The 23,797-nt window shown below is 39.7% G+C and overlaps 1 protein-coding gene across 2 annotated transcripts; it reads left to right on the forward strand.

Annotated features, from left to right (window-relative positions):
• Positions 1–430: 430 nt before the first annotated feature.
• On the forward strand, positions 431–8,410 carry LOC101472594 (mitochondrial basic amino acids transporter). 2 transcript variants are annotated; one of them, XM_076873745.1, is made up of 4 exons: positions 431–504; positions 2,860–2,903; positions 3,074–3,157; positions 5,100–8,410. In XM_076873745.1, exon 4 carries the CDS (start codon positions 5,136–5,138, stop codon positions 5,856–5,858), a length of 723 nt encoding a protein of 240 aa, XP_076729860.1. In that variant the 5' UTR covers positions 431–504; positions 2,860–2,903; positions 3,074–3,157; positions 5,100–5,135; the 3' UTR covers positions 5,859–8,410. The 2 variants fall into 2 exon arrangements, with proteins under 2 accessions (XP_076729860.1, XP_004542139.1); XM_004542082.2 differs by lacking the exon at positions 431–504 and adding an exon at positions 898–1,312.
• Positions 8,411–23,797: the final 15,387 nt, after the last annotated feature.

The following is a 23,797-nucleotide window of genomic DNA, read 5'->3' on the forward strand; positions in this document are numbered from 1 at the left end:
GACTCTATAATAAACATGCTTTATTTGAAGAAATGACGTAGCGCTTGCGGCTGATTTGAAAGCGAAACGGAAAATAACTTGACAGCTTAATTCTTCTCGCTGCAGACTGCGGTATTTAAGGCTTAGAGAGTAAAAATGAAACATAAGAGCAGAAATGAAACTTCAGATCAGCAAGAACAGTGTAGGAGTCCTGTTCTATGAAATATTAAGAGCAACTACTGTTGTGAAGTTGTTTTGCTGCAAATAGAACGAAATAAGGAATAAAGTTGCGTCTAAATATCGATATTATTTGTGACTAAAACGCAAAGGGGAAACACAAAGACAAATATGCGACAAATATGTGTATTTGTATGCGATTAAAAAACAAACAAACAGAAAAAAGAAACACAAGCAAAAAAAATTTTTGGTCCTCGGAGAGGTCCGAGGGACCTTCCAGGACAGGTGACGCTATTTTCTGGAGAACATCTCCGGAGCAGGTTGGGTCACAAGTTACCATATACCTCGGTAAGAAGCGAACCACGTTCGTAGTACAGAAAACCCAGTTAGCCAAAATTCAGGAGGAGGTCTGCATTGACTGTAAATCAAAATCTTGCTGACTAGTACCAACTCGGATTACGCCTGCCAGTTTCTGTGGATGCAACTTACCATGCGGGAAACCGCGCTTTAACGTGTTTATCACATTTTAAAAGAAGAAATTCTGTTTTATTCAACGAGAGAGCATTCAAAATGTGCAAAATGCGATATATACCACATGAGTAAAAACATATAGTTTCATATCACCCGTAGCATCAAGCTGTAGTGTGTATTTATTTATTTATTGTTTTCTAAATGTTAAGATACGCGGTGGTGTCTGTTCCCCTGATTGGATAGCAATTCTATGCGGGCCGTCCTACCGTTACCTGCAACTTCCTGTGACGCAAGCTCCTTTGACATACATATGTAATGAACTTCTGAATTACAGACAGTGTGGAGGAAGTCTGCATTGACTGTAAACATCGCAAAGGTTCATATAAAGCGCGTAGGTCAACAGGAGAGGTTTACCAGCACAAAGAGAGAAAATACTATTAGCAGGATTCGTGACTGTAACAGAGAGAGGCACGTTACAAGCTAGCTAATGGTAGCTAAGACAAACGTTATCTGATATTATCATTTAGCAGTGATCCATCAGCTAGATAAAACGCTTAGGTACACGTTTCGGAAACGTTAAAGTAAAGGTTGTTTGGGGAAAAGCTGAGAAAGACAGAAAGACATCGAGAACCTTTTGGTGTGCTTTAGATATTATTGATGGACTTCATTGCTGGATGCTTAGGAGGTAAGTCACTCATCACTTCTGTTCGTTTTTACCGTGTCAGATACCCACTGCGGTTCCTGATATTTGTCATGGTAGCAAACCATCAAAACACTGAGCAGCTTAAAAAAACTATCATACATAAAAACATGTGTATGTAAAACGTATTTAAAAAATATGATTATATACTCTCACTCTCTCACACACACTCACACATCTATCTATCTATCTATCTATCTATCTATCTATCTATCTATCTATCTATCTATCTATCTATCTATCTATCTATCTATCCATCTATCTATCTGTGTGTGTGTGTGTATTTAGAAACGACTACTGTGATGTGTGTGCGTGTGTAAAAAATGTATATATACATTTAAAAAAACTAACTTACTATGATGTTTTTGTTTGTTTGCATGCACACACATAATGTGTGATTATATGACGCACGAAATATTGTAGTTTCACTTTCACTAATGGTATGACACTGAAGTTTGCTTTCGCTTCTAAGAAACTGCATTACTGAGCCTCATTTTATTAATGCCTCTTCCACCGATTGATTGGGTTCATTTATGGATGTAGATGTGGTTAACTCACTTTACTGTGTTCCAGAATTATTATTCAGTAGCTTAAATTAACTTATTCTGTACTAATTAATGTGTGGCAGAACCTTTCGAGGCTTGAAACACAGAGAAACATTTGTCGTTTTGCTGCAAGTAAATTCTAGTTATAAATGTATGCCAACTTTCTTTACGGCTCCCTTGTGTCACTTGTTTAGCTCAGTGAGAAGTGAAAGCATCCAAGCAGTGACACAAGCACCACCAGTTTTTCCTGCTGTAAAGGGCTTGGCTCAAATTTAACAAATTTCAAAATAACATTTTTTTAACCTCAAACCATAGAATAAGCAAGTATTTGCTAAAATGTGATGGGATATGTCATTTGTTATTTGACTTAAAACGTATATATGTAAACATAGATGAACATGTAGTAGTATATGTTTTTATTTATATTTTGTGAAGGCCCCCCCCCCCCCCAAAAAAAAAAAAAAAAAAAAGATTTTGTTTTTACTGATACCGTCTTGGATTGCTGTACAGGTACGTTATCTAGTGAAGGTTTCGATATTAAAACTTAATGATGTTTGTCACCAGTTCAAGAGATATAATCAGCACGTGTTACAACATAGGCTCAGGTGAAAAGTTCAAGCTGGCATCACAACATTGGTATGTGCTTTACAGGCCCAGATTACGCAACATTCAAAGGCATGCTGAAGAGAGTTTTAGAGAGTGTTGATGCTCAGAGAGGTGGCTCTGAAGAGGCGATGGCAGTAGACTCTAAAATGACACAACTGCAGCAAGAGTTTTTGAGCTTCAAAGACTGGTCAAGTGGGCCATATGGGTTATAAAGACTGCTTTAAATAGAAACATATGAATAATAAATGAATAGCTACATATGAATTGCAGGATATCTCATGTGTAATCAGAGAGTGCCTCTCTCAGGGTTTCCTATTTTTGCTTCAGTTTGCTCCAGATTAAAACCAAATGATTATTCCAGTATTGTTTCATTGTCTGTAGGTGCGGCTGGAGTGTTGGTTGGACACCCATTTGACACAGTAAAGGTAGGTAATAACAACGTTATTGCCATTTTTTCCCGTTTTTTTTTTTCTTCCCCCCCACTCTCTCTCCTTGCATGTTTTAAAAGTGAAATCAGTTGCTTATAATGTGTAAAACATGCATGATTCTAGTCTTCCAGTGTTGAGGTGATCATTCCAAACATCTTGTCTTTCAGGTTAGACTGCAGGTCCAGAATGCTGATAAACCTCTCTATCGTGGGACTTTCCACTGCTTCCAGTCCATCATACGTCAGGAGTCGGTATGTGGATTTCTTTAGTCGTTCATTTTCTTCATATTATCCAGTGCAGGGTTGGAGCCTACCTGAGCTCTCATAGGGAAAGAGGCGGGGAACATGCTGGACAGGTTACCAATCTATCGCAGGGCGTGCAGATTGCTTTCACAGATCAATCTAATGCTAGTATGCATTATAATATGATTACAGAGATCATAGTTATATATTATAGCTTATATAATATATATAACTTGCTTGTTAGATTAAAGTCAATAAAGTCAAAGTGACGTGTAGACTTAAGTGATGCTTGATTCTTTTTCACACACTAACATAGGGATGGGTATCGAAAACCGGTTCTTGTTGAGAACCGGTTCCCACTGTTTCAATTCCCTGGAATCGTTTGCCATTTTTGCAAACGATTCCCTTATCGAATTCAGTCGCCACGAATGACGTCACCACGTTGCGGAGCGTCATTTACCTGGCAGGAAACACGGTGCCTAAGCGGCTCAAACGCTCAAAAGTTTGGTTATACTTTACGAGAACGGATGACAACAGGGCAACTTGCAATACTTGCAAAGTAGATACTTCATTTAAGGGAGGAAACACTACGAATATGCAAAAGCCATTTGTTCACAAAACACGTGATAACCTTAAATGAATATCGTGTTTTTAATTCCGCTCCGGACTCGTGAATCTCAACCAGCAGCAGCGGTAACGTTTGCACGTCCTCTCCCGTTAATGCAGCAGGTAAATAATCAACTAACAGTGTATATTATGTTAGCGCGATCTGCCTTATTACAAAACCTGCCATTACTGTGCATTTAGGTGACCATGATGAGACAGAGTCTGGCTCAGATGCTGGCAGTTCTCGCTGCAGTCTTTTTTCCTGGGGACCCTGTGACACCCCGTTAAAGAGCCGTAGGCTGTGGATCTCTTAAGATCTCACTGTTGGGTTTGTAAGGCCATGTTACTCCTAAATTTCTATCTTATTCAAAGAGAAGATAAAAAACAAAGTTCTGAGCTAATCGACCTTAGTGTTCTCCTTTTTTAAAAAGAATCGATAGGAGAATCGATAAAGAATCGAATCGTTAAACAGAATCGAAAATGGAATTGGAATCGTGAAAATCTTATCAATACCCATCCCTACACTAACACCAGGCAGTGTTAGGAGAATCAGAGTGGGTCATTGTCCAAAGGTGCACTTTCTCACGTGTAACACACAGCAAGAGACATTGGCCCCATTGGGTAACACACACGTCTGAAAATGGCTTTGGTTTTATGGGCCATTTTAACCACACTTCCCATCAGAATGGTGCTATGTTTTTACTTTCACTGTAATTACTTCACAGATTTTCCCTAAATCATCATATTTTCTTCTTTAGGATTCAGGATACTGTTGGAAATATATATAAAATGGTCATAAGATTTGTTATGCAAATGCATGTTATCAGTCTCACTGTGGTACTGCAGGCTGCTTTATCATAGGGAATGGTATGTAGAAAATAATTAACTGCCTTGAAAGATAAAGCAACTTATGGCTCTTGCCATCACTTTATAAGATGTAATGTAGGTGTTTTTTTCTGACCCTTCTGGTTCTCAAGAGAAAAAGCTGTTCAAACTGAGATCAGGGAAGTAATGACAAGTGTAGATAAGTTCCTCATTGTGATGAAGGAACAATATATTATAGGTCTGGGATATGAAAAAGCTATCAAGAATACATATAGGCTTTAATTTATAGTGTTAGCTTGAAATATATGGGCTTCTGTGAAAACAGAAAATGCGAGTTAACCTGTTTTTTATTTTTTATTTTTAATGATTATTGAAATTATTATTGGATATTAATGCTATTTAAAATTAAGTAACAAGGAAAAAACAGAAACTGTTTAATTAAAACTCTTTTTATCTTTTACCCTGATTTCATTTTATCGTGATGTGTTACTGTATGTCTTATCTTTCACGCTTACCACAGGTATTTGGCTTGTATAAAGGCATTGGATCCCCCATCATGGGCCTTACATTCATCAATGCTATAGTGTTTGGTGTTCAGGGAAATACAATGCGATGGCTGGGGGAAGACACCCCAAGGAACCAGTTCCTTGCTGGTGCTACAGCAGGAGCCATCCAGACTGTGGTCTGCTGCCCCATGGAGCTGGCCAAAACCCGCATGCAAATGCAGGGTACAGGGGTAAAGACGGGCTATAAAAAGATGTACAAGAACTCCTTTGACTGTTTGCTACGCATTTACAAACACGAGGGTCTGCGAGGTGTAAACAGGGGCATGGTTACTACACTTGTCCGTGAAACACCTGCCTTCGGGGTTTACTTCCTGTCGTATGATTTGCTGACTCGCAGCCTCGGCTGTGAGCCAGATGCCCGCTTTTTGATTCCCAAACTGCTCTTTGCTGGGGGTATGGCAGGCGTCACGTCTTGGGTCTGCAACTATCCCGTAGATGTGATCAAATCACGACTCCAAGCAGATGGGGTGGGTGGTGTGAACCAGTACAGCAGCATTGCTGACTGTATCCGGCAGAGTGTCAGAAAAGAGGGTTACATGGTGTTTACTCGAGGCCTCACTTCCACACTGCTAAGAGCCTTCCCTGTGAATGCTGCCACTTTTGCTACCGTCACCCTCTTCCTCATGTACGTACAAGGTGAGGACAGAGGGCCTAAAGACTGTGAGCCGGCCCCGACACAGACAGAGGAGCAGACCCGGCCCACCAACCTGTGACAGCATACAGTGCTCATCCTCAACCCAGGCACTTTAGAAGAATACAGCAAAACAAAATATATATTCAAACTTTTTGTTACTCTGACTTGGTTTCGCATCACATCAGCCATTCCTTGTTTTGAATCCAAATATACTTATACTTTATATCAGCACTTTTTATTTTCTATGGAGCAAAAAGGAGAGCAAAACATCTTTACTTTTAGCAATAATTTAAGTTTAGTGTTTGCTTCTGTAGATGCAGAAGTTGATATACCTCTAATAAGGTGGGGGAAATAGAAGCTGACAGATTCTACAGCTTTTGAAATGACCTCATCCTTTGGATTATTTTGTATAAAAGAAAAGGATTTGTTACTTAGCCTCAAACCTGACAGTATGGCTAGATTGTGTGTATGGTATAGGCACTGGAAATTAATATCTCTATTTACATATATCTTCAAATTTGCAGGGTTTATTTGGATTTAAATATTCCAGAGAATCGTTTTTTAATGTATATCTAAAGAATTTCTCCTGCCTTATAAAATGTTTTTTTCTTTGTGTAAGGAAGCTAAAGCACCTGAAGTGTATCCTCTGAAGATTTGGGTGAGTAACAGGGAACCAATGTAGCGTGTGATAAGGGTGCACAACTTTTCACATTTAAACTGCTTTCAAACCAAAAACCATCACAGCTTCAGTCTCATCCATTGCACGATTAGCCCGTGCAGCACATGCCAGTATGGATGCAAGCAAAAAGCATCAGGTCTAACAGCTCTTCAGGGATCGAATGAAAAACGTATGGGTGTGAATCGAGGTTGCGGTTGCCGTTTTTGTTTTATTGTTTTGCCTGTGGGTGTTGTGTTCTTCCAAATAATATCAAGTTTTATTATTGTTACTCACTGCTGCGTTAAAGGTCTAGTATAAAACCTTGCTATTTTGTTTGTCATTATCTTCTTTTTAAAGGTGATTTTAAGTGTGTGCCTGATATTCAAGGCCAGATATTCATGCTGGGGCACTTTAAAGAAATCTGCTAGAATTGCATTTCTGAAACCAACAAATAACACAAGATTGAGGATGTTCCTTATTTTCTTGACCATTCATGTTTAACGTGTGAATGTGTTACTGCAGGCATGCGGCTTCTTGTTTTTACTCTAGGTCAGGGATCTCAAAGTCATTTTACATTGAGGGCCACACGCAGTCCACTTTCATCTTAAATGGGCCGGACAAGTGACACTCCACTTTCTGTTTAACTGCGCATTTAATCTATGAGATATATTAATATGAAGTAAAGAAGTGCAATTTCAACAGAACCTCTGTTTTTCTAAGTTGTAAATGTGCAAAATTACAGAAAACATTCTGGTAGCTCACTGAACACACTGTACTGTATTTATAAAACCTAAAGCTTTCATTGATTAATGAAAGTCTTTTTGTTTTAACTGAAATTTCTATAACAGGAACCTCTCTGTTATTTAATTGTTTAGCTATTACTTAACTACTTTGGTATAGTATGAATGACTGTGGGGGAGGTCTTTATCAGCAGGAAAGGCTTAAAACGTATAAAAAAATAAAGTTAATCCAAAAATGTGTGCCCTTCGTGATAGTTTCTAAAGTCATCCAGAGACCAGCTGTCTTTGCTGGGCCAATTTTAGGCCCTGGGCCTTATGTTTGACACCCCTGCTCTAGGTCATTCATTGCACTTTGGTGTTCTTCTGACTTTGTCTTGTTTCAGGGAAAACAGATCCAGATTTCTTTAACCATAACTGCCTTTAAGCTCTGGTGGTGTAACATCCTTTGCTGAATGAAGAACAGCAAACAAATTTAAAAGAAGAAATTTTGGATCAGTGTTCATGTTTAAATGTAAATGTTGCTATGAACTTGAGGTTTTCTTCTCAATAAGGGGATACTTTTCTGTCAGTCCTGTCAGACTCCAATCAAAGCTTTTTTGAGCTTTTAAGTTCTCACACTGGCAGCAAATTAAACCCAACATGTTTTGCATTAAAACAATCTACTTACCTGCAGCTGCACTAATTCCACGTTTGTTGAATGTAACACACCTGTTTTGATGTGGAGGTCTTTTATTTTAAGAGTTTAAGAGTTAAGTATTTTGGGGGAGTCTTTCAGTGATGCTTCACTTAAACAGAGTTGTGTTGTGGTGGCGGTGATGAATGAAAGCATGATTGCCATGTATGCAAAAGTTGCTTTTGTTTAACTCTATATTCAACTTCTCAAACAGCAACTGGTATCTGTGGCTATAAAGTACATCTGAAGCATATTACATGACAAATATTTAATTTATTTAATCCAGCTCTTTAAAAGATACAATACTTACAGGATATAATTCTGATAATGCAGGATTGTTTTGAAGTGACTGGTTAAATATATATTATATATTTTTTATTCTAAAGTAATAATGCAGTGCAATGCCTTGAATGACCACGTTTAAGTTTAAACTGTCTTTAATCAGTTTAAGGTACCTGGTGTATTTTCACAAAAAAGCTGAGACGTGATATTTTTGCCATGCAGAACCTATTTGTCTATTTTGGCAATAAAGATCTGTACAACTGGGTAAATAAAAATAATTTCAATAGTTGCTTGTTTCTTTTATCTCAGTCTTCTTAGTCAATGCAGTTTTTCATCTTTACTTCACACCAACAGTCACCTCAAGATACTTTATACTGTAAGGTAAAGACCCTACAATAATAGATTCCTGACAATCAGACAATACTGCTTGTGTGTCTGTAGCTCTGCGATTAGCACATATGCATTTTCTGAACAGTAATAATCACACCTCTTCTTTACTTGAGTTGGAGATATAGATTTCAAGGGCCAAACCCGATTTGATCAAAGTGTAGTTGAAATACTACTACATTAAATACAACAACAAATACATTACACATTCTTTCAGGCTTCAGTGTTGAATTAAAAAACAACGACAACAACCTGCATTTACACTGACTCGTCACTAGATGACAACCTACCTTTGTTTTGAGAAGTTTACATCCACTCATCTGTGCGTGAATGTTTTCTTTTTAAATTTCTTTGAATTGTTCTTTTTTCCAGAAAAACTAAAAAACGAGAATTGGGTGCACAAATTTATTTTGGGATTTCTCTAATCCACAATAGATCAAGAGTATACATGCGGGCTCAAATATATACAAATCCTCCCCTAAATCTTTAATAAGTGATGCTGAAGGTCACAGCTAGACTGGCCGTGGAAAATTCCGGGCAATTGCCCGATGGGCCGATGGTGATTTTTTTTGTAGTGGTATAAACAATGAAATGTGGTGGATTGGGCAAGGAGGTCGGATACACCCTCCCCCTTGCTTGGGCAAGGGCGCTGAAAGCAGTCTTATCACAGTCAAACAGAAGAAAATAGTGTGGAGGTGAAAAGGAACGTGATTTGTCCCGTACTTCAGCTAGAATGAAAAAAAGACAGTGCTTGAATTATTCTGTGTCTTCTTCTCTCAGTCTTTCCCCTCCCTCTCCTGTTGCTACTGATCAATGATCAGCTGATCGGCTTTTCTGACGCAAGTCCCGTGTTTTGTTTGTTTATCGCCCACTTTGCGTCAGAAAGAGGAAACCAGCGGATATCGCGCTAAACAACACGTTTAAGTTTGATAAGCTGTTGTTAGAATTTATTTTATATTACTTTCTAGTATCAGCTGATGTTTGCTGGAGCCATGTCTGTAAACGCTGCTGGTCCTAGTATCGGTTTTGATGTCTTGTGAGAGGAAAATATGAAGATGAAACCAGGAGATGTCCTTACTGAGCTGAGCAGGTGATGGAGAAACAGGTTTATCTTTTAGGTGACATGAATGAGTTGAAGGGAAGTTATGAACTGTTTCTGAGAGACAAACAACACCTTAAGAAGGTGTTGTTTGTCCTTCTTAAGTAGCTGACAGCTAGTAACTGTGCAGGGGCGGGTCTAGCAGAGTTTTGCCAGGGGGGCAGGTAGGGCATTAACAGGGAAAGTGGGGCACAAAGAAATACTTTTCTTTCTTATTCTTATTTAAAATGTCTAGCTTTTATTAAATAATTATCTGATGTAAAATGTATAGAAATCATACATATATGCCAACAAGACTGTTTTTTTTTTTGTTTTTTGTTTTTTCATTCAAAGCCTTTTTATTGTTTTTCCTATAATGCCTGGTGGGCCGGTCTCTAGTCAAAATGCCAGGGCCAATTTTTGTGGCATTCCAGCCCTGCTGAAGGTTCAACAAAGTCAATAAAGTTGACAGGGCTGATGCATATTAACTTTTTAGTGATCGTGATTGAGTACAAGTTGTAGCGTCTCTTTGCTAGCATGAAAAAGGACTGGTTTGACCAGAACAATAAGAAAGTGCAAGGAACTCTGTGAAGATCTAAGGCAAACAAGTTAGAAAAGGTCCCTTTCATTTCTAAACAACTGTAAATTCCAAGATCATCAGTTTAAACAATTGCAATTAGAAGTTATTTGGATGTAACTTTGCCAAGGTTATAGGGCCAGACTTTCATCCTTTTATGAGGAAACTGATTAAGATGTTCAGGAACTACACAGGAACCACCAAGGCTCAATCCTTCAATAAAAACATCCTGAAAATGTGTTAAACCTAAAGTGTAAAGAGTAGAAGCTACAGATATTTGTGTAAAAATATAGGGAGTAAAATTAAAATTAAATACTCAAGTAAAGTACAGATACCTGGAAATTCTCCTTAGGTATAGTAATGAAGTATTTGTACTTCATTACTTTGCACCTCTATAAATCCAGCATCTGTTCCTTTAGCTAGCAGACACATTGTGCAATAAACTCTGCAGAAAGTTTGTGTTTTCTCCTGATATTTGTTGCTCTGCTTGCACTCGCTCCTCTTCTGCAGTGGTAGTTGGATGCTGAAGTGCCACGACCACAACTTATCGACATCAGCACTTAAAACGCTGTTTCAAATCCCTCCAGTCCACTTTAATGCCCGAGTGTTACACTATAAATGACACATAAATCATGCAGTGATGGATATTTTCATTTAAACTTTCACATTGTTTTTCAAACTATATCTAAACTCTAACCGATTACCAAATGCAGGGAAAATTACATCTTAGGATAACAACAAGAAGAGAAGTTGAACTAACTGTCTGACACTGAGGGCGACACAAGGTTGTGGATGAGGAGCTAAAACTTGAACAAGGCATGTGTGCAAATAGTTACACTGTAGTAAACCATCATAAACAGTTTTGTCACATCTGTTTAACAAAACCAAACCAATGGCTGATAAAAAACTAGCACTAATACAGCATTACAGAATAACATCTGTATATTTATTTACTTGATAGTTAAGTAGAATGTGGTAGAAATATATAATTTCATATTAAAGGTATTTGCATATTTTTTTTATCCAGAACAGATCTACTTACACCATGGACATAAAAACAATAAACAAATACATAAAACTAAATGAAAGCCACAGTTTAAGAGTAACAAGGGAAGCAAAACAACTAAAGACACAAAATTGAATACAAAATAAAACACACAAAATGCACACTTGTGATGTTATAGTTAAAAACACAAAACAAAACAAAAACCTTGGATGTTTTCATTTTTATTGACCTCAGTCGACACTGTCATGAGTTCAAGTGTGAACCAGAATTCATAAAAAGTTAGGATAAGAGAATCTTAGTGCTTAGATAATCCAACTGCATGGATTACATCCATTACCAAGGAAAGCCAAATTGTGCAGAGTATAATTTTATTTCTTTTATCTCCACCTGTTAATCCATTCTTCTCCTGTACTCATTAAGTATTTATATACTATATAGGTACTGAACACACTAAATTAAATGTAAATGTTCAGAAATTAGAAAAAAGGCTGTATTACAGCGTTCTACTGAATTCAATTTCAGTTGAAGCGCAATGACAGTAAACCTGAATTTTTCGTGAATAGATTCACACACGGGATGGTTGGTAATGTCATATTATTATGTGGCTGCTGCTTTTATCTTTGATCAGAACACATACAGTGGGGCAAAAAAGTATTTAGTCAGCCACCGATTGTGCAAGTTCCCCCACCTAAAATGATGACAGAGGTCAGTAATTTGCACCAGAGGTACACTTCAACTGTGAGAGACAGAATGTGAAAAAAAAAAATCCATGAATCCACATGGTAGGATTTGTAAAGAATTTATTCATAAATTAGGGTGGAAAATAAGTATTTGGTCAATAACACATCAGAGCTGCTTTTCCACCATCTCTGGACCCGCACCAGTTTGCATACAGGGAGAACCGGTCAACTGAGGATGCGATCGCCATAGTGCTGCACACATTATTGAAGCACTTGGAACACAGGAACACCTATGCACGGCTCCTCTTTGTAGACTACAGCTCGGCTTTTAATACCATCCGGCCATATAAACTCCGTCCCAAACTCCACCAACTGGGACTCAACTCCTCTCTGTGCAACTGGATTGTGGACTTCCTCACTAACCGCAAACAGAGTGTCAGAGTGGGTAAGAACACCTCTTCCACCCTTGTGGTCAACACCGGTGCCCCTCAGGGGTGTGTTCTGAGCCCTCTGCTATACACTCTCTTCACCCATGACTGTATTTCCTCCTGCGCGTCCAATCTCATTGTTAAGTTTGCCGATGACACCACAGTGCTCGGACTTATATCCAACAACGATGAGACAAACTACAGGACAGAGGTGCAACAACTAGAGTCATGGTGCCACGACAATAACTTGGTCTTAAACACCAAAAAGACCAAGGAGATCATTGTAGATTTCCGGAGGAAGGGTCATAACAACCATCTGCCTCTCTTCATTGGCAGTGAGGCGGTGGAGAGGGTGAGCAGTTTTAAATTCTTGGGGGTAACTGTGACCGAGGACCTGTCCTGGGGCAACCATATCACCTTAGTTGCACGGAAGGCCCAACAGCGCCTCTACTACCTGAGGAGACTGCGGAGCGCACACATTCCCAGACCTCTGATGTTGAACTTCTATAACTGTGCCATCAGCAGTGTCCTGACGCATGGATTTCTAGTGTGGTTCCCCAGCTGCACCAAGGCCGACCAGCAAGCACTCCAGCGGGTGGTGAAAGAAGCTGGCAGAATTATTGGAACAATTCTGCCAGAGATTAGTAATATCTTCCCCACTTGCTGTCTGAGGAGGGTGCACAGTATCCTGCGGGACCAACATCACCCTGCGCGCCACCTTTTCCATCTGCTGCTGTTTTTTTTTTTTTTTTTACGGGTTGTACGGAAGCCCCAAACACAATTTCATTGTTCTTTGACAATGACAATAAATAATAATACTACTACTACTACTACTACTACTACTACTACTACTAATAATAATAATAATAATAATAACAAAAATACAACTCAATACTTTGTAACATAACCTTTGTTGGCAATAACAGAGGTCAAACGTTTACTATAGATCTTTACCAGGTTTGCACACACAGTAGCTGGTATTTTGGCCCATTCCTCCATGCAGATCTTCTCGAGAGCAGTGATGTTTTGGGGCTGTCGCCGAGCAACACGGACTTTCAACTCCCGCCACAGATTTTCTATGGGGTTGAGGTCTGGAGACTGGCTAGGCCACTCCAGGACTTTCAAATGCTTCTTACGGAGCCACTCCTTTGTTGCCCGGGCGGTGTGTTTTGGATCATTGTCATGTTGGAAGACCCAGCCTCGTTTCATCTTCAAAGTTCTCACTGATGGAAGGAGGTTTTGGCTCAAAATCTCACGATACATGGCCCCATTCATTCTGTCCTTAACACGGATCAGTCGTCCTGTCCCCTTGGCAGAAAAACAGCCCCATAGCATGATGTTTCCACCCCCATGCTTCACAGTAGGTATGGTGTTCTTGGGATGCAACTCAGTATTCTTCATCCTCCAAACACGACGAGTTGAGTTTATACCAAAAAGTTCTACTTTGGTTTCATCTGACCACATGACATTCTCCCAATCCTCTGCTGTATCATCCATGTGCTCTCTGGCAAACTTCAGACGGGCCTGGACATGCACTGGCTTCAGCAGCGGAACACGTCTGGCACTGCGGGATTTGATTCCCTGCCGTTGTAGTGTGTTACTGATGGTGACCTTTGTTACTGTGGTCCCAGCTCTCTGCAGGTCATTCACCAGGTCCCCCCGTGTGGTTCTGGGATCTTTGCTCACCGTTCTCATGATCATTTTGACCCCACGGGATGAGATCTTGCGTGGAGCCCCAGATCGAGGGAGATTATCAGTGGTCTTGTATGTCTTCCATTTTCTGATGATTGCTCCCACGGTTGATTTTTTCACACCAAGCTGCTTGCCTATTGTAGATTCACTCTTCCCAGTCTGGTGCAGGTCTGCAATACTTTTCCTGGTGTCCTTCGAAAGCTCTTTGGTCTTGGCCATGGCGGAGTTTGGAGTCTGACTGTTTGAGGCTGTGGACAGGTGTCTTATACAGATGATGAGTTCAAACAGGTGCCATTCATACAGGTAACGAGTGGGGGACAGAAAAGCTTCTTACAGAGACGTTACAGGTCTGTGAGAGCCAGAGATTTTCCTTGTTTGAGGTGACCAAATACTTATTTTCCACCCTGATTTATGAATAAATTCTTTACAAATCCTACCATGTGAATTCATGGATTTTTTTTTCACATTTTGTCTCTCACAGTTGAAGTGTACCTCTGGTGCAAATTACTGACCTCTGTCATCATTTTAAGTGGGGGAACTTGCACAATCGGTGGCTGACTAAATACTTTTTTGCCCCACTGTAGAATGAGAGACAAATGAACCCAGTCTCATCATGCTATCTCAGTCTGATAATCTAATCTTTTATTTCCAGGATCTTAGAGCCTCTTGTTCCTCTTTCCACAGGTGTAACTGGGAAAGATTGTTCAATATTTTAAGAATGAGTTTATAATATTACATTTCCATGTGCAAAAGATTTTATCTGCTTCCTCACTGTATAAAATCTTGGCACAAAAATAGAAACTGATTACAATGCTGTACTACCAAACGGAGTCATCCAGGCATCTATATCATAGGATGATGAGTCAAAATGCATTCTGAGAATCAAAGATCTCACTGTGAAAGATGCTGGACATCACCACTGTCACTCTCCTCACATCAGCAAGCACTAATCAATCAAATCAATCAAATCACTTTTATTGTCACATCACATGTGCAGGCACACTGGCACAGCACATGCGAGTGAAATTCTTGTGTGCGAGCCCCACAAGCAACAGAGATGTGCAAACACAACAACACAAACGAGCAAAATACAAGAATGGCCAACCTGAAACTAATAAATATATGTACAATATATAATAGTGTATGCATTTCTGGATGTGTATACTAAATATTTTCCTACGTGTGTGTGTGTGTGTGTGTGTGTGTGTGTGTGTGTGTGTGTGTGTGTGTGTGTGTGTGTGTGTGTGTGTGTATACACATTTTTACAAATTAAATAGTAAAAAAAAAAAAAAAAAAAATAATAATAATAATAATATATAAAATATACAGAGTTGAATATGTGCAAAACAAGTGGCATTTATATACAGTGTGGAGTGCATAATGTTGAAGTTCCAGTAGTGAAGCTGAGGTGTCTATGACGTGTTCAGCAGTCTGATGGCCTGATGGAAAAAGCTGTCTCTCAGTCTGCTGGTACGGGACCGGATGCTGCAGAACCTCCTTCCTGATGGAAGCAGTCTGAACAGTTTATGGCTGGGGTGACTGGAGTCCTTGATGATCCTCCCCGCTTTCCTCAGGCAGCGCTTCCTGTAGATGTCTTGGAGGGAGGGAAGCTCACCTCCAATTATCCGTTCAGAGCACCGCACTACTCGCTGGAGAGCTTTGCAGTTGTAGGCGGTGCTGTTGCCATACCAGGTGGTGATGCATCCAGTGAGGATGCTCTCAATGGCACAGTGATAGAAGGTCCTGAGGATGCGGGGGCTCATGCCGAATCTTTTCAGTCTCCTGAGAAAGAAGAGGCGCTGCTGCGCCTTCTTCACTGTTTTGTTTGTGTGTACTGACCACGTAAGATCCTCAGCCAGGTGTACGCCAAGGAACCGGAAGCTGCTCACTCTCTCCACAGCAGCGCCGTTGATGGTGATGGGGGTGTGTACTTCTCTGCACCTCCGGAAGTCCACTATCAACTCCTTTGTCTTTGCGACGTTGAGGGTGAGATGGTTGTCTTGACACCAGTGGGTCAGGGCGCTGACCTCCTCCCTGTAAGCCGTCTCATCACCGTTGGTGATAAGACCCACCACTGTAGTGTCGTCCGCAAACTTCACAATGATGTTGGAGCTGTTAGTGGCTGTGCAGTCGTAGGTGTAGAGTGAGTACAGGAGAGGGCTCAGTACACACCCCTGTGGAGCACCAGTGTTCAGTGTGATGGGGGATGAGGTGATGCTGCCCAGTCTGACCACCTGGCGTCTGTCAGACAGGAAGCTAAGGATCCAGCTGCAGAGGGAGCTGCTCAGTCCTAGATCCTGCAGTTTCCTGTCCAGCTTCGAGGGAACGATGGTATTGAATGCTGAGCTGTAATCTACAAACAGCATCCTCACATACGTGTCTCTCTTCTCCAGGTGTGACAGGGCAGTGTGTAGTGTCAGGGCTATGGCATCATCAGTGGACCTGTTGTGGCGGTATGCAAACTGTAGAGGGTCCAGTGAGTCGGGTAGTGCAGAGCAGATGAAGTCCCTGACCAGCTTCTCGAAGCATTTGCTTACGATGGGGGTCAGGGCTACAGGTCGCCAGTCGTTCAATGAGGAGATGGTGGAGGATTTGGGTACAGGGACGACGGTGGCCATTTTGAAGCAGGCTGGGACTACAGACAGAGAGAGGGAAAGGTTGAAGATGTGCGTGAACACTCCAGCCAGCTGAGCCGCGCATGACCTGAGGACGCGGCCGGGAATCCCGTCCGGACCAGTAGCTTTGCGTGCGTTCACCTTCCTGAAGCACTTCCGCACATCCTCCTCAGACACAGTGTGCGCACTGACGTCATCCACGGTGCGCACACTGTCCGGTCTCATGGTGTTCGCTGTGTCGAATCTAGCGTAGAATACGTTTAGATCCTCACACAGAGAGGCCGTGGTCTGCGGTGTGCTGGTTTTCCCTCTAAAGTCTGTGATCGTGTTTAGTCCCTGCCACATACTCCGAGGGTTGTCAAACTGTTGCTCCACCCTGTCCCTGTACTCACGTTTGGCTGCTTTGATCGTCTTCCGGAGTTGGTAATGTGCGTGTTTGTAGTCCGATGTGTTCGCGGAGGCAAAGGCGGTGTTCCGTGCCGCCAGTGCCGCGCGAACATCTCCGTTAATCCAATCCACTAGCAACATGAAAGCCTTTTTGTAGGATAATAACAAGAAAGCCCTGAGTAACGAATCTATGCAATTAACACATTTTCTTGTTTCTCTCATAACCTCATGCCCGATGAAACATTGTCACTACAGAATATTCTGTTCACCTACCCAAAGCAAAAACATTGATATAAACAGCAACAAAAGCTGATCATTCAGACGTGGGTGCATGAAACTGGTGCTCAAATACAAGAGGACGCTCAGTATCAGATTAAGCAGCAGACTGCTTGTGATATACCTCTGACTGTCACTCTTCAAAGTCCCCAAAACAAGAAATTCAGGTGCTGGATGATTGTGGATGAGCAAGCCAAAATGTCAGTGGAGCTGTGGGTCAGGGTGTCAGGTTTGTTTAACTGTTAACCCTGCAGTAGACTCTGACATACTGAAAGTAAAAGAAAAGATAATAACAAATGTATTTTTGTAGCACTGAAAGGGAGAGAAAGAGGCTTCATCGTGGATCAAGAACCTGAACCTCTAAGTACAGATTTATTCTTATTCATATACAATAAAAAAAAAGGTTTGTTTTGCATAGGTGAATTTATAATCCTCATTTACATATTTCAGATAATCCAGCAAGATCTATATATTATTTTGAAGTTGTTTTTTTTTTCTAAAATCACCATTTGGGCATTGTAAACATTGCTTTTACCAGCTCAGACACCTGTGAGCATCATCCCAAGTACAGCAAAAGACAACCAGTGTATTTCACTTTTATTTATTTATTTTTTGGCAGAAATCTGTTTAAATTATTTTTCATACTTCGCTTAAAGAGACCCAATTAAAGAGAGCTAGTTAGAAGTGGTCCGATTATAATAGTGATGATAAAACCTAGTAAAGCTGAAATAGACCAAGACACTATATCAGCATTGCTTATTTTCTAACTCTTATTCTTTAAGATTAGATGTGGTGTTAAAGAACATGTCTCATCATTGCAGAACATTATTTCAACATTTAAAAAGTACCTAATCTCTATTTTCAGACCTCAAAGGACACAATACATGCAATCATATCAATAATATGAATGCATGTGTTTTTTATTTATTTATTTTTGTAGGAATTCAGTTACTTAATGACCCATCTAACGCAATTACTTCCATCAATGTAGGTCTTCAAAGAATGTAAACTGCTAACCTGCTTTTAAAGTGAATAAATATGTCTATTTGTCTATTTGTTTAGGTGATGAATGTAGATGATGTGATGCATGCAGACAATAATCTCTCTGCAGTCTAAGACACACTGTGGGTTCAAGAGTGCGAATCCACACAATACACCTGTGTCAAACACAAAAAGCATGCTGTACAAAACAAAAGAAAACCTTTGCCATGTGTTTAATATCACTACAGGGAGTGCAGAATTATTAGGCAAATGAGTATTTTGTCCACATCATCCTCTTCATGCATGTTGTCTTACTCCAAGCTGTATAGACTCAAAAGCCTACAACCAATTAAGCATATTAGGTGATGTGCATCTCTGTAATGAGAAGGGGTGTGGTCTAATGACATCAACACCCTATATCAGGTGTGCATAATTATTAGGCAACGTCCTTTCCTTTGGCAAAATGGGTCAAAAGAAGGACTTGACAGGCTCAGAAAAGTCAAAAATAGTGAGATATCTTGCAGAGGGATGCAGCAGTCTCAAAATTGCAAAGCTTCTGAAGCGTGATCATTGAACAATCAAGCGTTTCATTCAAAATAGTCAACAGGGTCGCAAGAAGCGTGTGGAAAAACCAAGGCGCAAAATAACTGCCCATGAACTGAGAAAAGTCAAGCGTGCAGCTGCCAAGATGCCACTTGCCACCAGTTTGGCCATATTTCAGAGCTGCAACATCACTGGAGTGCCCAAAAGCACAAGGTGTGCAATACTCAGAGACATGGCCAAGGTAAGAAATGCTGAAAGACGACCACCACTGAACAAGAAACACAAGCTGAAACGTCAAGACTGGGCCAAGAAATATCTCAAGACTGGTTTTTCTAAGGTTTTATGGACTGATGAAATGAGAGTGAGTCTTGATGGGTCAGATGGATGGGCCCGTGGCTGGATTGGTAAAGGGCAGAGAGCTCCAGTCCGACTCAGACGCCAGCAAGGTGGAGGTGGAGTACTGGTTTGGGCTGGTATCATCAAAGATGAACTTGTGGGGCCTTTTCGGGTTGAGGATGGAGTCGAGCTCAACTCCCAGTCCTACTGCCAGTTTCTGGAAGACACCTTCTTCAAGCAGTGGTACAGGAAGAAGTCTGCATCCTTCAAGAAAAACATGATTTTCATGCAGGACAATGCTCCATCACACGCGTCCAAGTACTCCACAGCGTGGCTGGCAAGAAAGGGTATAAAAGAAGAAAAACTAATGACATGGCCTCCTTGTTCACCTGATCTGAACCCCATTGAGAACCTGTGGTCCATCATCAAATGTGAGATTTACAAGGAGGGAAAACAGTACACCTCTCTGAACAGTGTCTGGGAGGCTGTGGTTGCTGCTGCATGCAATGTTGATGGTGAACAGATCAAAACACTGACAGAATCCATGGATGGCAGGCTTTTGAGTGTCCTTGCAAAGAAAGGTGGCTATATTGGTCGCTGATTTGTTTTTGTTTTGTTTTTGAATGTCAGAAATGTATATTTGTGAATGTGGAGATGTTATATTGGTTTCACTGGTAAAAATAAATAATTGAAATGGGTATATATTTGTGTTATGGTTAAGTTGCCTAATAATTGTGCACAGTAATAGTCACCTGCACACACAGATATCCCCCTAAAATAGCTAAAACTAAAAACAAACTAAAAACTACTTCCAAAAACATTCAGCTTTGATATTAATGAGTTTTTTGGGTTCATTGAGAACATGGTTGTTGTTCAATAATAAAATTATTCCTCAAAAATACAACTTGCCTAATAATTTTGCACTCCCTTTATATATCACTATATTCTCAGCATTGATGTGTTTGATATATTAAAAAAGATCTGCTTCCTTTTGAGATTGAAGTTTTAATCCAGTGATTTTTCTTCTGTGTATTTCCTAAACATGTAAATGTAATTTAAGGTTTAAAATTTAAGGTGCAAAAGTGTGTTTAAATCTAAAATACACAGATGATAAGATTACAAACATGGTTCAGATGGATGATAATTGTGCTTTAGGTCAGAGTCATACTCTGACATGGATGGTCGCTATTAACTTGAGAGATTTGGTGATGACACCTGGTTTGCAGTATAGGAAGTGACAGTGGCAATTGCAAATTTTGGTTTCCTCTGGACAAAGAGATTTTCTGCCTACCCACGTCTAACTGACTTAACAAAAACAGCATATAGGAAATGCACTGGTCTACAAGCAAAAAGGGGAAAACTACAGACAATGACTAGAATTCATTACAAAAAGACCTCCCCACCCCCAAATGCTGTTTGTCAAGTCTCATGCTTTAGTTCTTTTCTTGGGCCTCTTCTTCAAAGCAGGCTCCACCCTGGACCACCTCTTCTGCCCAGGTTAATTAACAGGCAGCAGCTACAGTGTTATCTGATGTGGAAACCGTGTGCAGTGGTGAGAAATAAGAGTTTGATGATCAAACTGCACTGAATGAGGTTAATACTTTATATAATGGAATAATATACTGAAGATATCATTTTTTTAAAAATGATAGGAAAGTGGACAAATTGGTGGAAAGTGGAAACATGGGGAACTGAATTAGATTCTAAATGTGAAAAAAAAATCACTAATAAAAGTCGGCATGCACTGCATATGAGTAATACAGTTAGAACGGCAGTAATGTCATGGGTTATGTGGTGGGGCAAGAACGAGAAGCTGATACTGCAATATTAAAATATATGTGCATGCATAGATTGTCTGGGCAAAAAGGAAATCAATGTGTGGGGTATGGTTCAGCAGCCAAGTCGGCATCGTCACACCTGAATATTATTCAGGCTTGTCTCTGAGGATTTGCTTAGGGGCAATGAAAACAACACCAGTATATGCTTGAGGCATTAGAAATGCCACTGTGGCTCCGTAGGGAACAACAAACGGCCAGGTAAAGAAAGCTATCCAGCAAAAAGGTAGGTTTGTTGAAAAAAGTATCAGTTAAAAAAGGACGCAGCTAGCAGAACAAATCAAATTTAACTTTGTCCTACAGTATTATAACAGCCATTCTGGAGCAAGTCTGGATGTTATAAAAACCCTTGGGTGATTATTAGAAAAGAAAAGAAAAGCTAGTAAAAAATCCACTGAGTTCATTTGTAGGGGCTGAGCTCTTAAATGATGAGCAGTGAGAAATCACCAAGATTTAATATATCAACTACTGTGTACTACCACACAAGAATCCCTTGAAATGGGACAGTAGACAAGCTCCAAACAGGTCAGTCAGCATAGGAAATACACATGTTAATGTTAAACAATGGCAAGGGTATTTAGGTAGTGCAACAAAAGAAAGACACCCGGAATAAGAAATTTTTGCAACTTTCAGCTGGGCAGTAGGATCAGTGATAAGAAAATGAAGCAAGAAGTGAGATAAGAAAAAGAAGAAAGTTGAAGAGATGTAAGTAGATGTTTTTAAACCAGCACATTCAACACATTCAACCTCTAAAACTAATTTTTATGTTTAGGAATGCAAGTAAAAAACTTAATCAAAGATAATAATGTGCTTTTTAAACAATATTTTTTTAAAAAATTCATTGATAGCAACAGTAATTATATTTTAACAATAAGAACAACAATTTGGTTAAAGAGCCTGGGCATATTGGTGGATTAACCATTACAGAAGCATAACACATAAAACACAGTACTGAGCTGTTCCAACATGTAAACGATACATTTTGTGGTGGTCAAATAACTTGTTAATCACTGTATGCTTTATATGTTAAGTTCCAGAATTATCTGGCTGTACAATCTCAAGTTCAAAAACACTGAAAACTGAATTTTTTAAATATTTTAAAATATTTAGATTTAGGCAAATCAGTTCCATGTTTGGCCACTCCTATGCAAATTGTAGTACTTGTTAAATTGAATTAATTGCTCTGCAAACCAGGTGGAGTAACTGGGAAGAAACTGAAGCACATGTACACAAACAAAACACCGGATTGATAACACATAAAAAGCACAACAAGCACAACAAGTCTAACTGAATCGTTTAGCAGAGTCGCATGTTCATGCAAGTGATGGAGTACAAGAAACTGACCATTCAGCAATTTGTGCCATGAATGTTAATTAAATTTGTATAGAGTGCAATGTTAGATGCAATCTAAAGCTCTGTCCCTTCTTTCTCGCACTTACACACAGACATGCATCCACAGCAGGTAAGAAATTCCTGGAGCCGGTCCTGGTGCTGCCCTATTTACATTTTAAATACTTGCAGCCAGCCCACTACTGTGTTCACAGTGCAACGCAGCACAGCTAATCTACACACCTAAGGCTAAAGCCAGGAGTCTGCGGGGGTTGAGGAGATGGTAAAGACAAACACTGACAAGAAAGGTGGCATGAATACACATGAGGAGCCTCACTGGAATTGGCTAAAGGCACTTATTCCATACAATGTTAAGTAGAAACAAATATCTTTATCAGATTCTGAAGACGTACGATTATTTTAATGTCAAACATAGGAATGCAAGAAGTGAAGATGGATAGAGTACCTTTTCTGCCAATTGCCTGAAAGCCACTAAAGTACAGATGAAATTTAAGAGCAGACATGAAGATGTTTTAAAATGTTACTGAACTAGAACTACATAAAATGTACTTTTCAGTCAAATTTGTAATGATGTGTGTGGTGTGTGGTCTCTCACACTCTATTCATCCAAGTGGAGCCTTCCTGAGATCAAAAATCACCATTTCCAGATGGACCTTGCCAAAATGGCACTGCCACACTGTACAACCTAGGGAAGACAAAATCCAACTCATATGCAATCTTATGGAAAAACAAGATTCAGTTTCAAATGAATTTCAGAGTAGCTTTATTGGCCAAAAGAACTATGTTCTCAAGCTTTTGAAACCAACCTACCCATATGGAAAAGGTATATATAAATCTTACAAAGTTTGTATCTGTCTTGTGTGAAACTTGTATGATAGCATACAAGAGTGAAAACAGATGTAAGATCCCTTGAAAAATTATATAAATGAAACGTGTATGTTTTGGATACTTACTAAAACAATATATAAAAGTAATGAGAAAGTGGCCACTTTCATGAGTAAATCATATAAGCCTGATATGATTCACTATATGAAGTAGCCCACATCTTATGCAAGTCTTTTATAAGTTTTTACTATTTCTTTTCCATATGGGTAAACTTCCTTGTAGTATCCAGATCTGACAGTTTCAGTTCCTTCTATAGATTATTCAGGCCAAAAAATTAAATAAATATGGCGGCATATTTAAAAGCTTCTTTGCCTGTTTCACTTTGTGATTTCTGCATCACCATAGTGATCATCTTTCAAAATCTACATTTTAGTGAACCCTTTCTGTGGATGTCCACATGTTTTTAGACTTTAAACTAAGACAATGGATGCAAATCTAAAGGAAAAGAAATTGTCCACACACCTAGAGCTGCACTTTTTAACAAGTGGGTGTTTGTATGCATTATTTGCAGTGTTAACTATACAAACCAAAGTGTAAAATGTACCCATTCTACTGTAAACCCCCCACACAAGCAACCACATTCACACATTGACCAATTAGCTGATAAGC

The sequence above is a fragment of the Maylandia zebra genome, linkage group LG15 (genome assembly GCF_041146795.1).
Source record: "Maylandia zebra isolate NMK-2024a linkage group LG15, Mzebra_GT3a, whole genome shotgun sequence".
In the NCBI taxonomy this organism is placed as follows: Eukaryota; Metazoa; Chordata; class Actinopteri; order Cichliformes; family Cichlidae; genus Maylandia; species Maylandia zebra.

Excerpts from the sequence above, each read along its gene's own strand:
- LOC101472594 (XM_004542082.2), top strand. The coding sequence starts at position 1,285 with ATGGACTTCATTGCTGGATGCTTAGGAG. Across the intron at positions 1,313-2,859 it reads CATTGCTGGATGCTTAGGAG|GTGCGGCTGGAGTGTTGGTT; the intron begins GTAAGTCACTCA and ends CATTGTCTGTAG. Across the intron at positions 3,158-5,099 it reads CCATCATACGTCAGGAGTCG|GTATTTGGCTTGTATAAAGG; the intron begins GTATGTGGATTT and ends CGCTTACCACAG.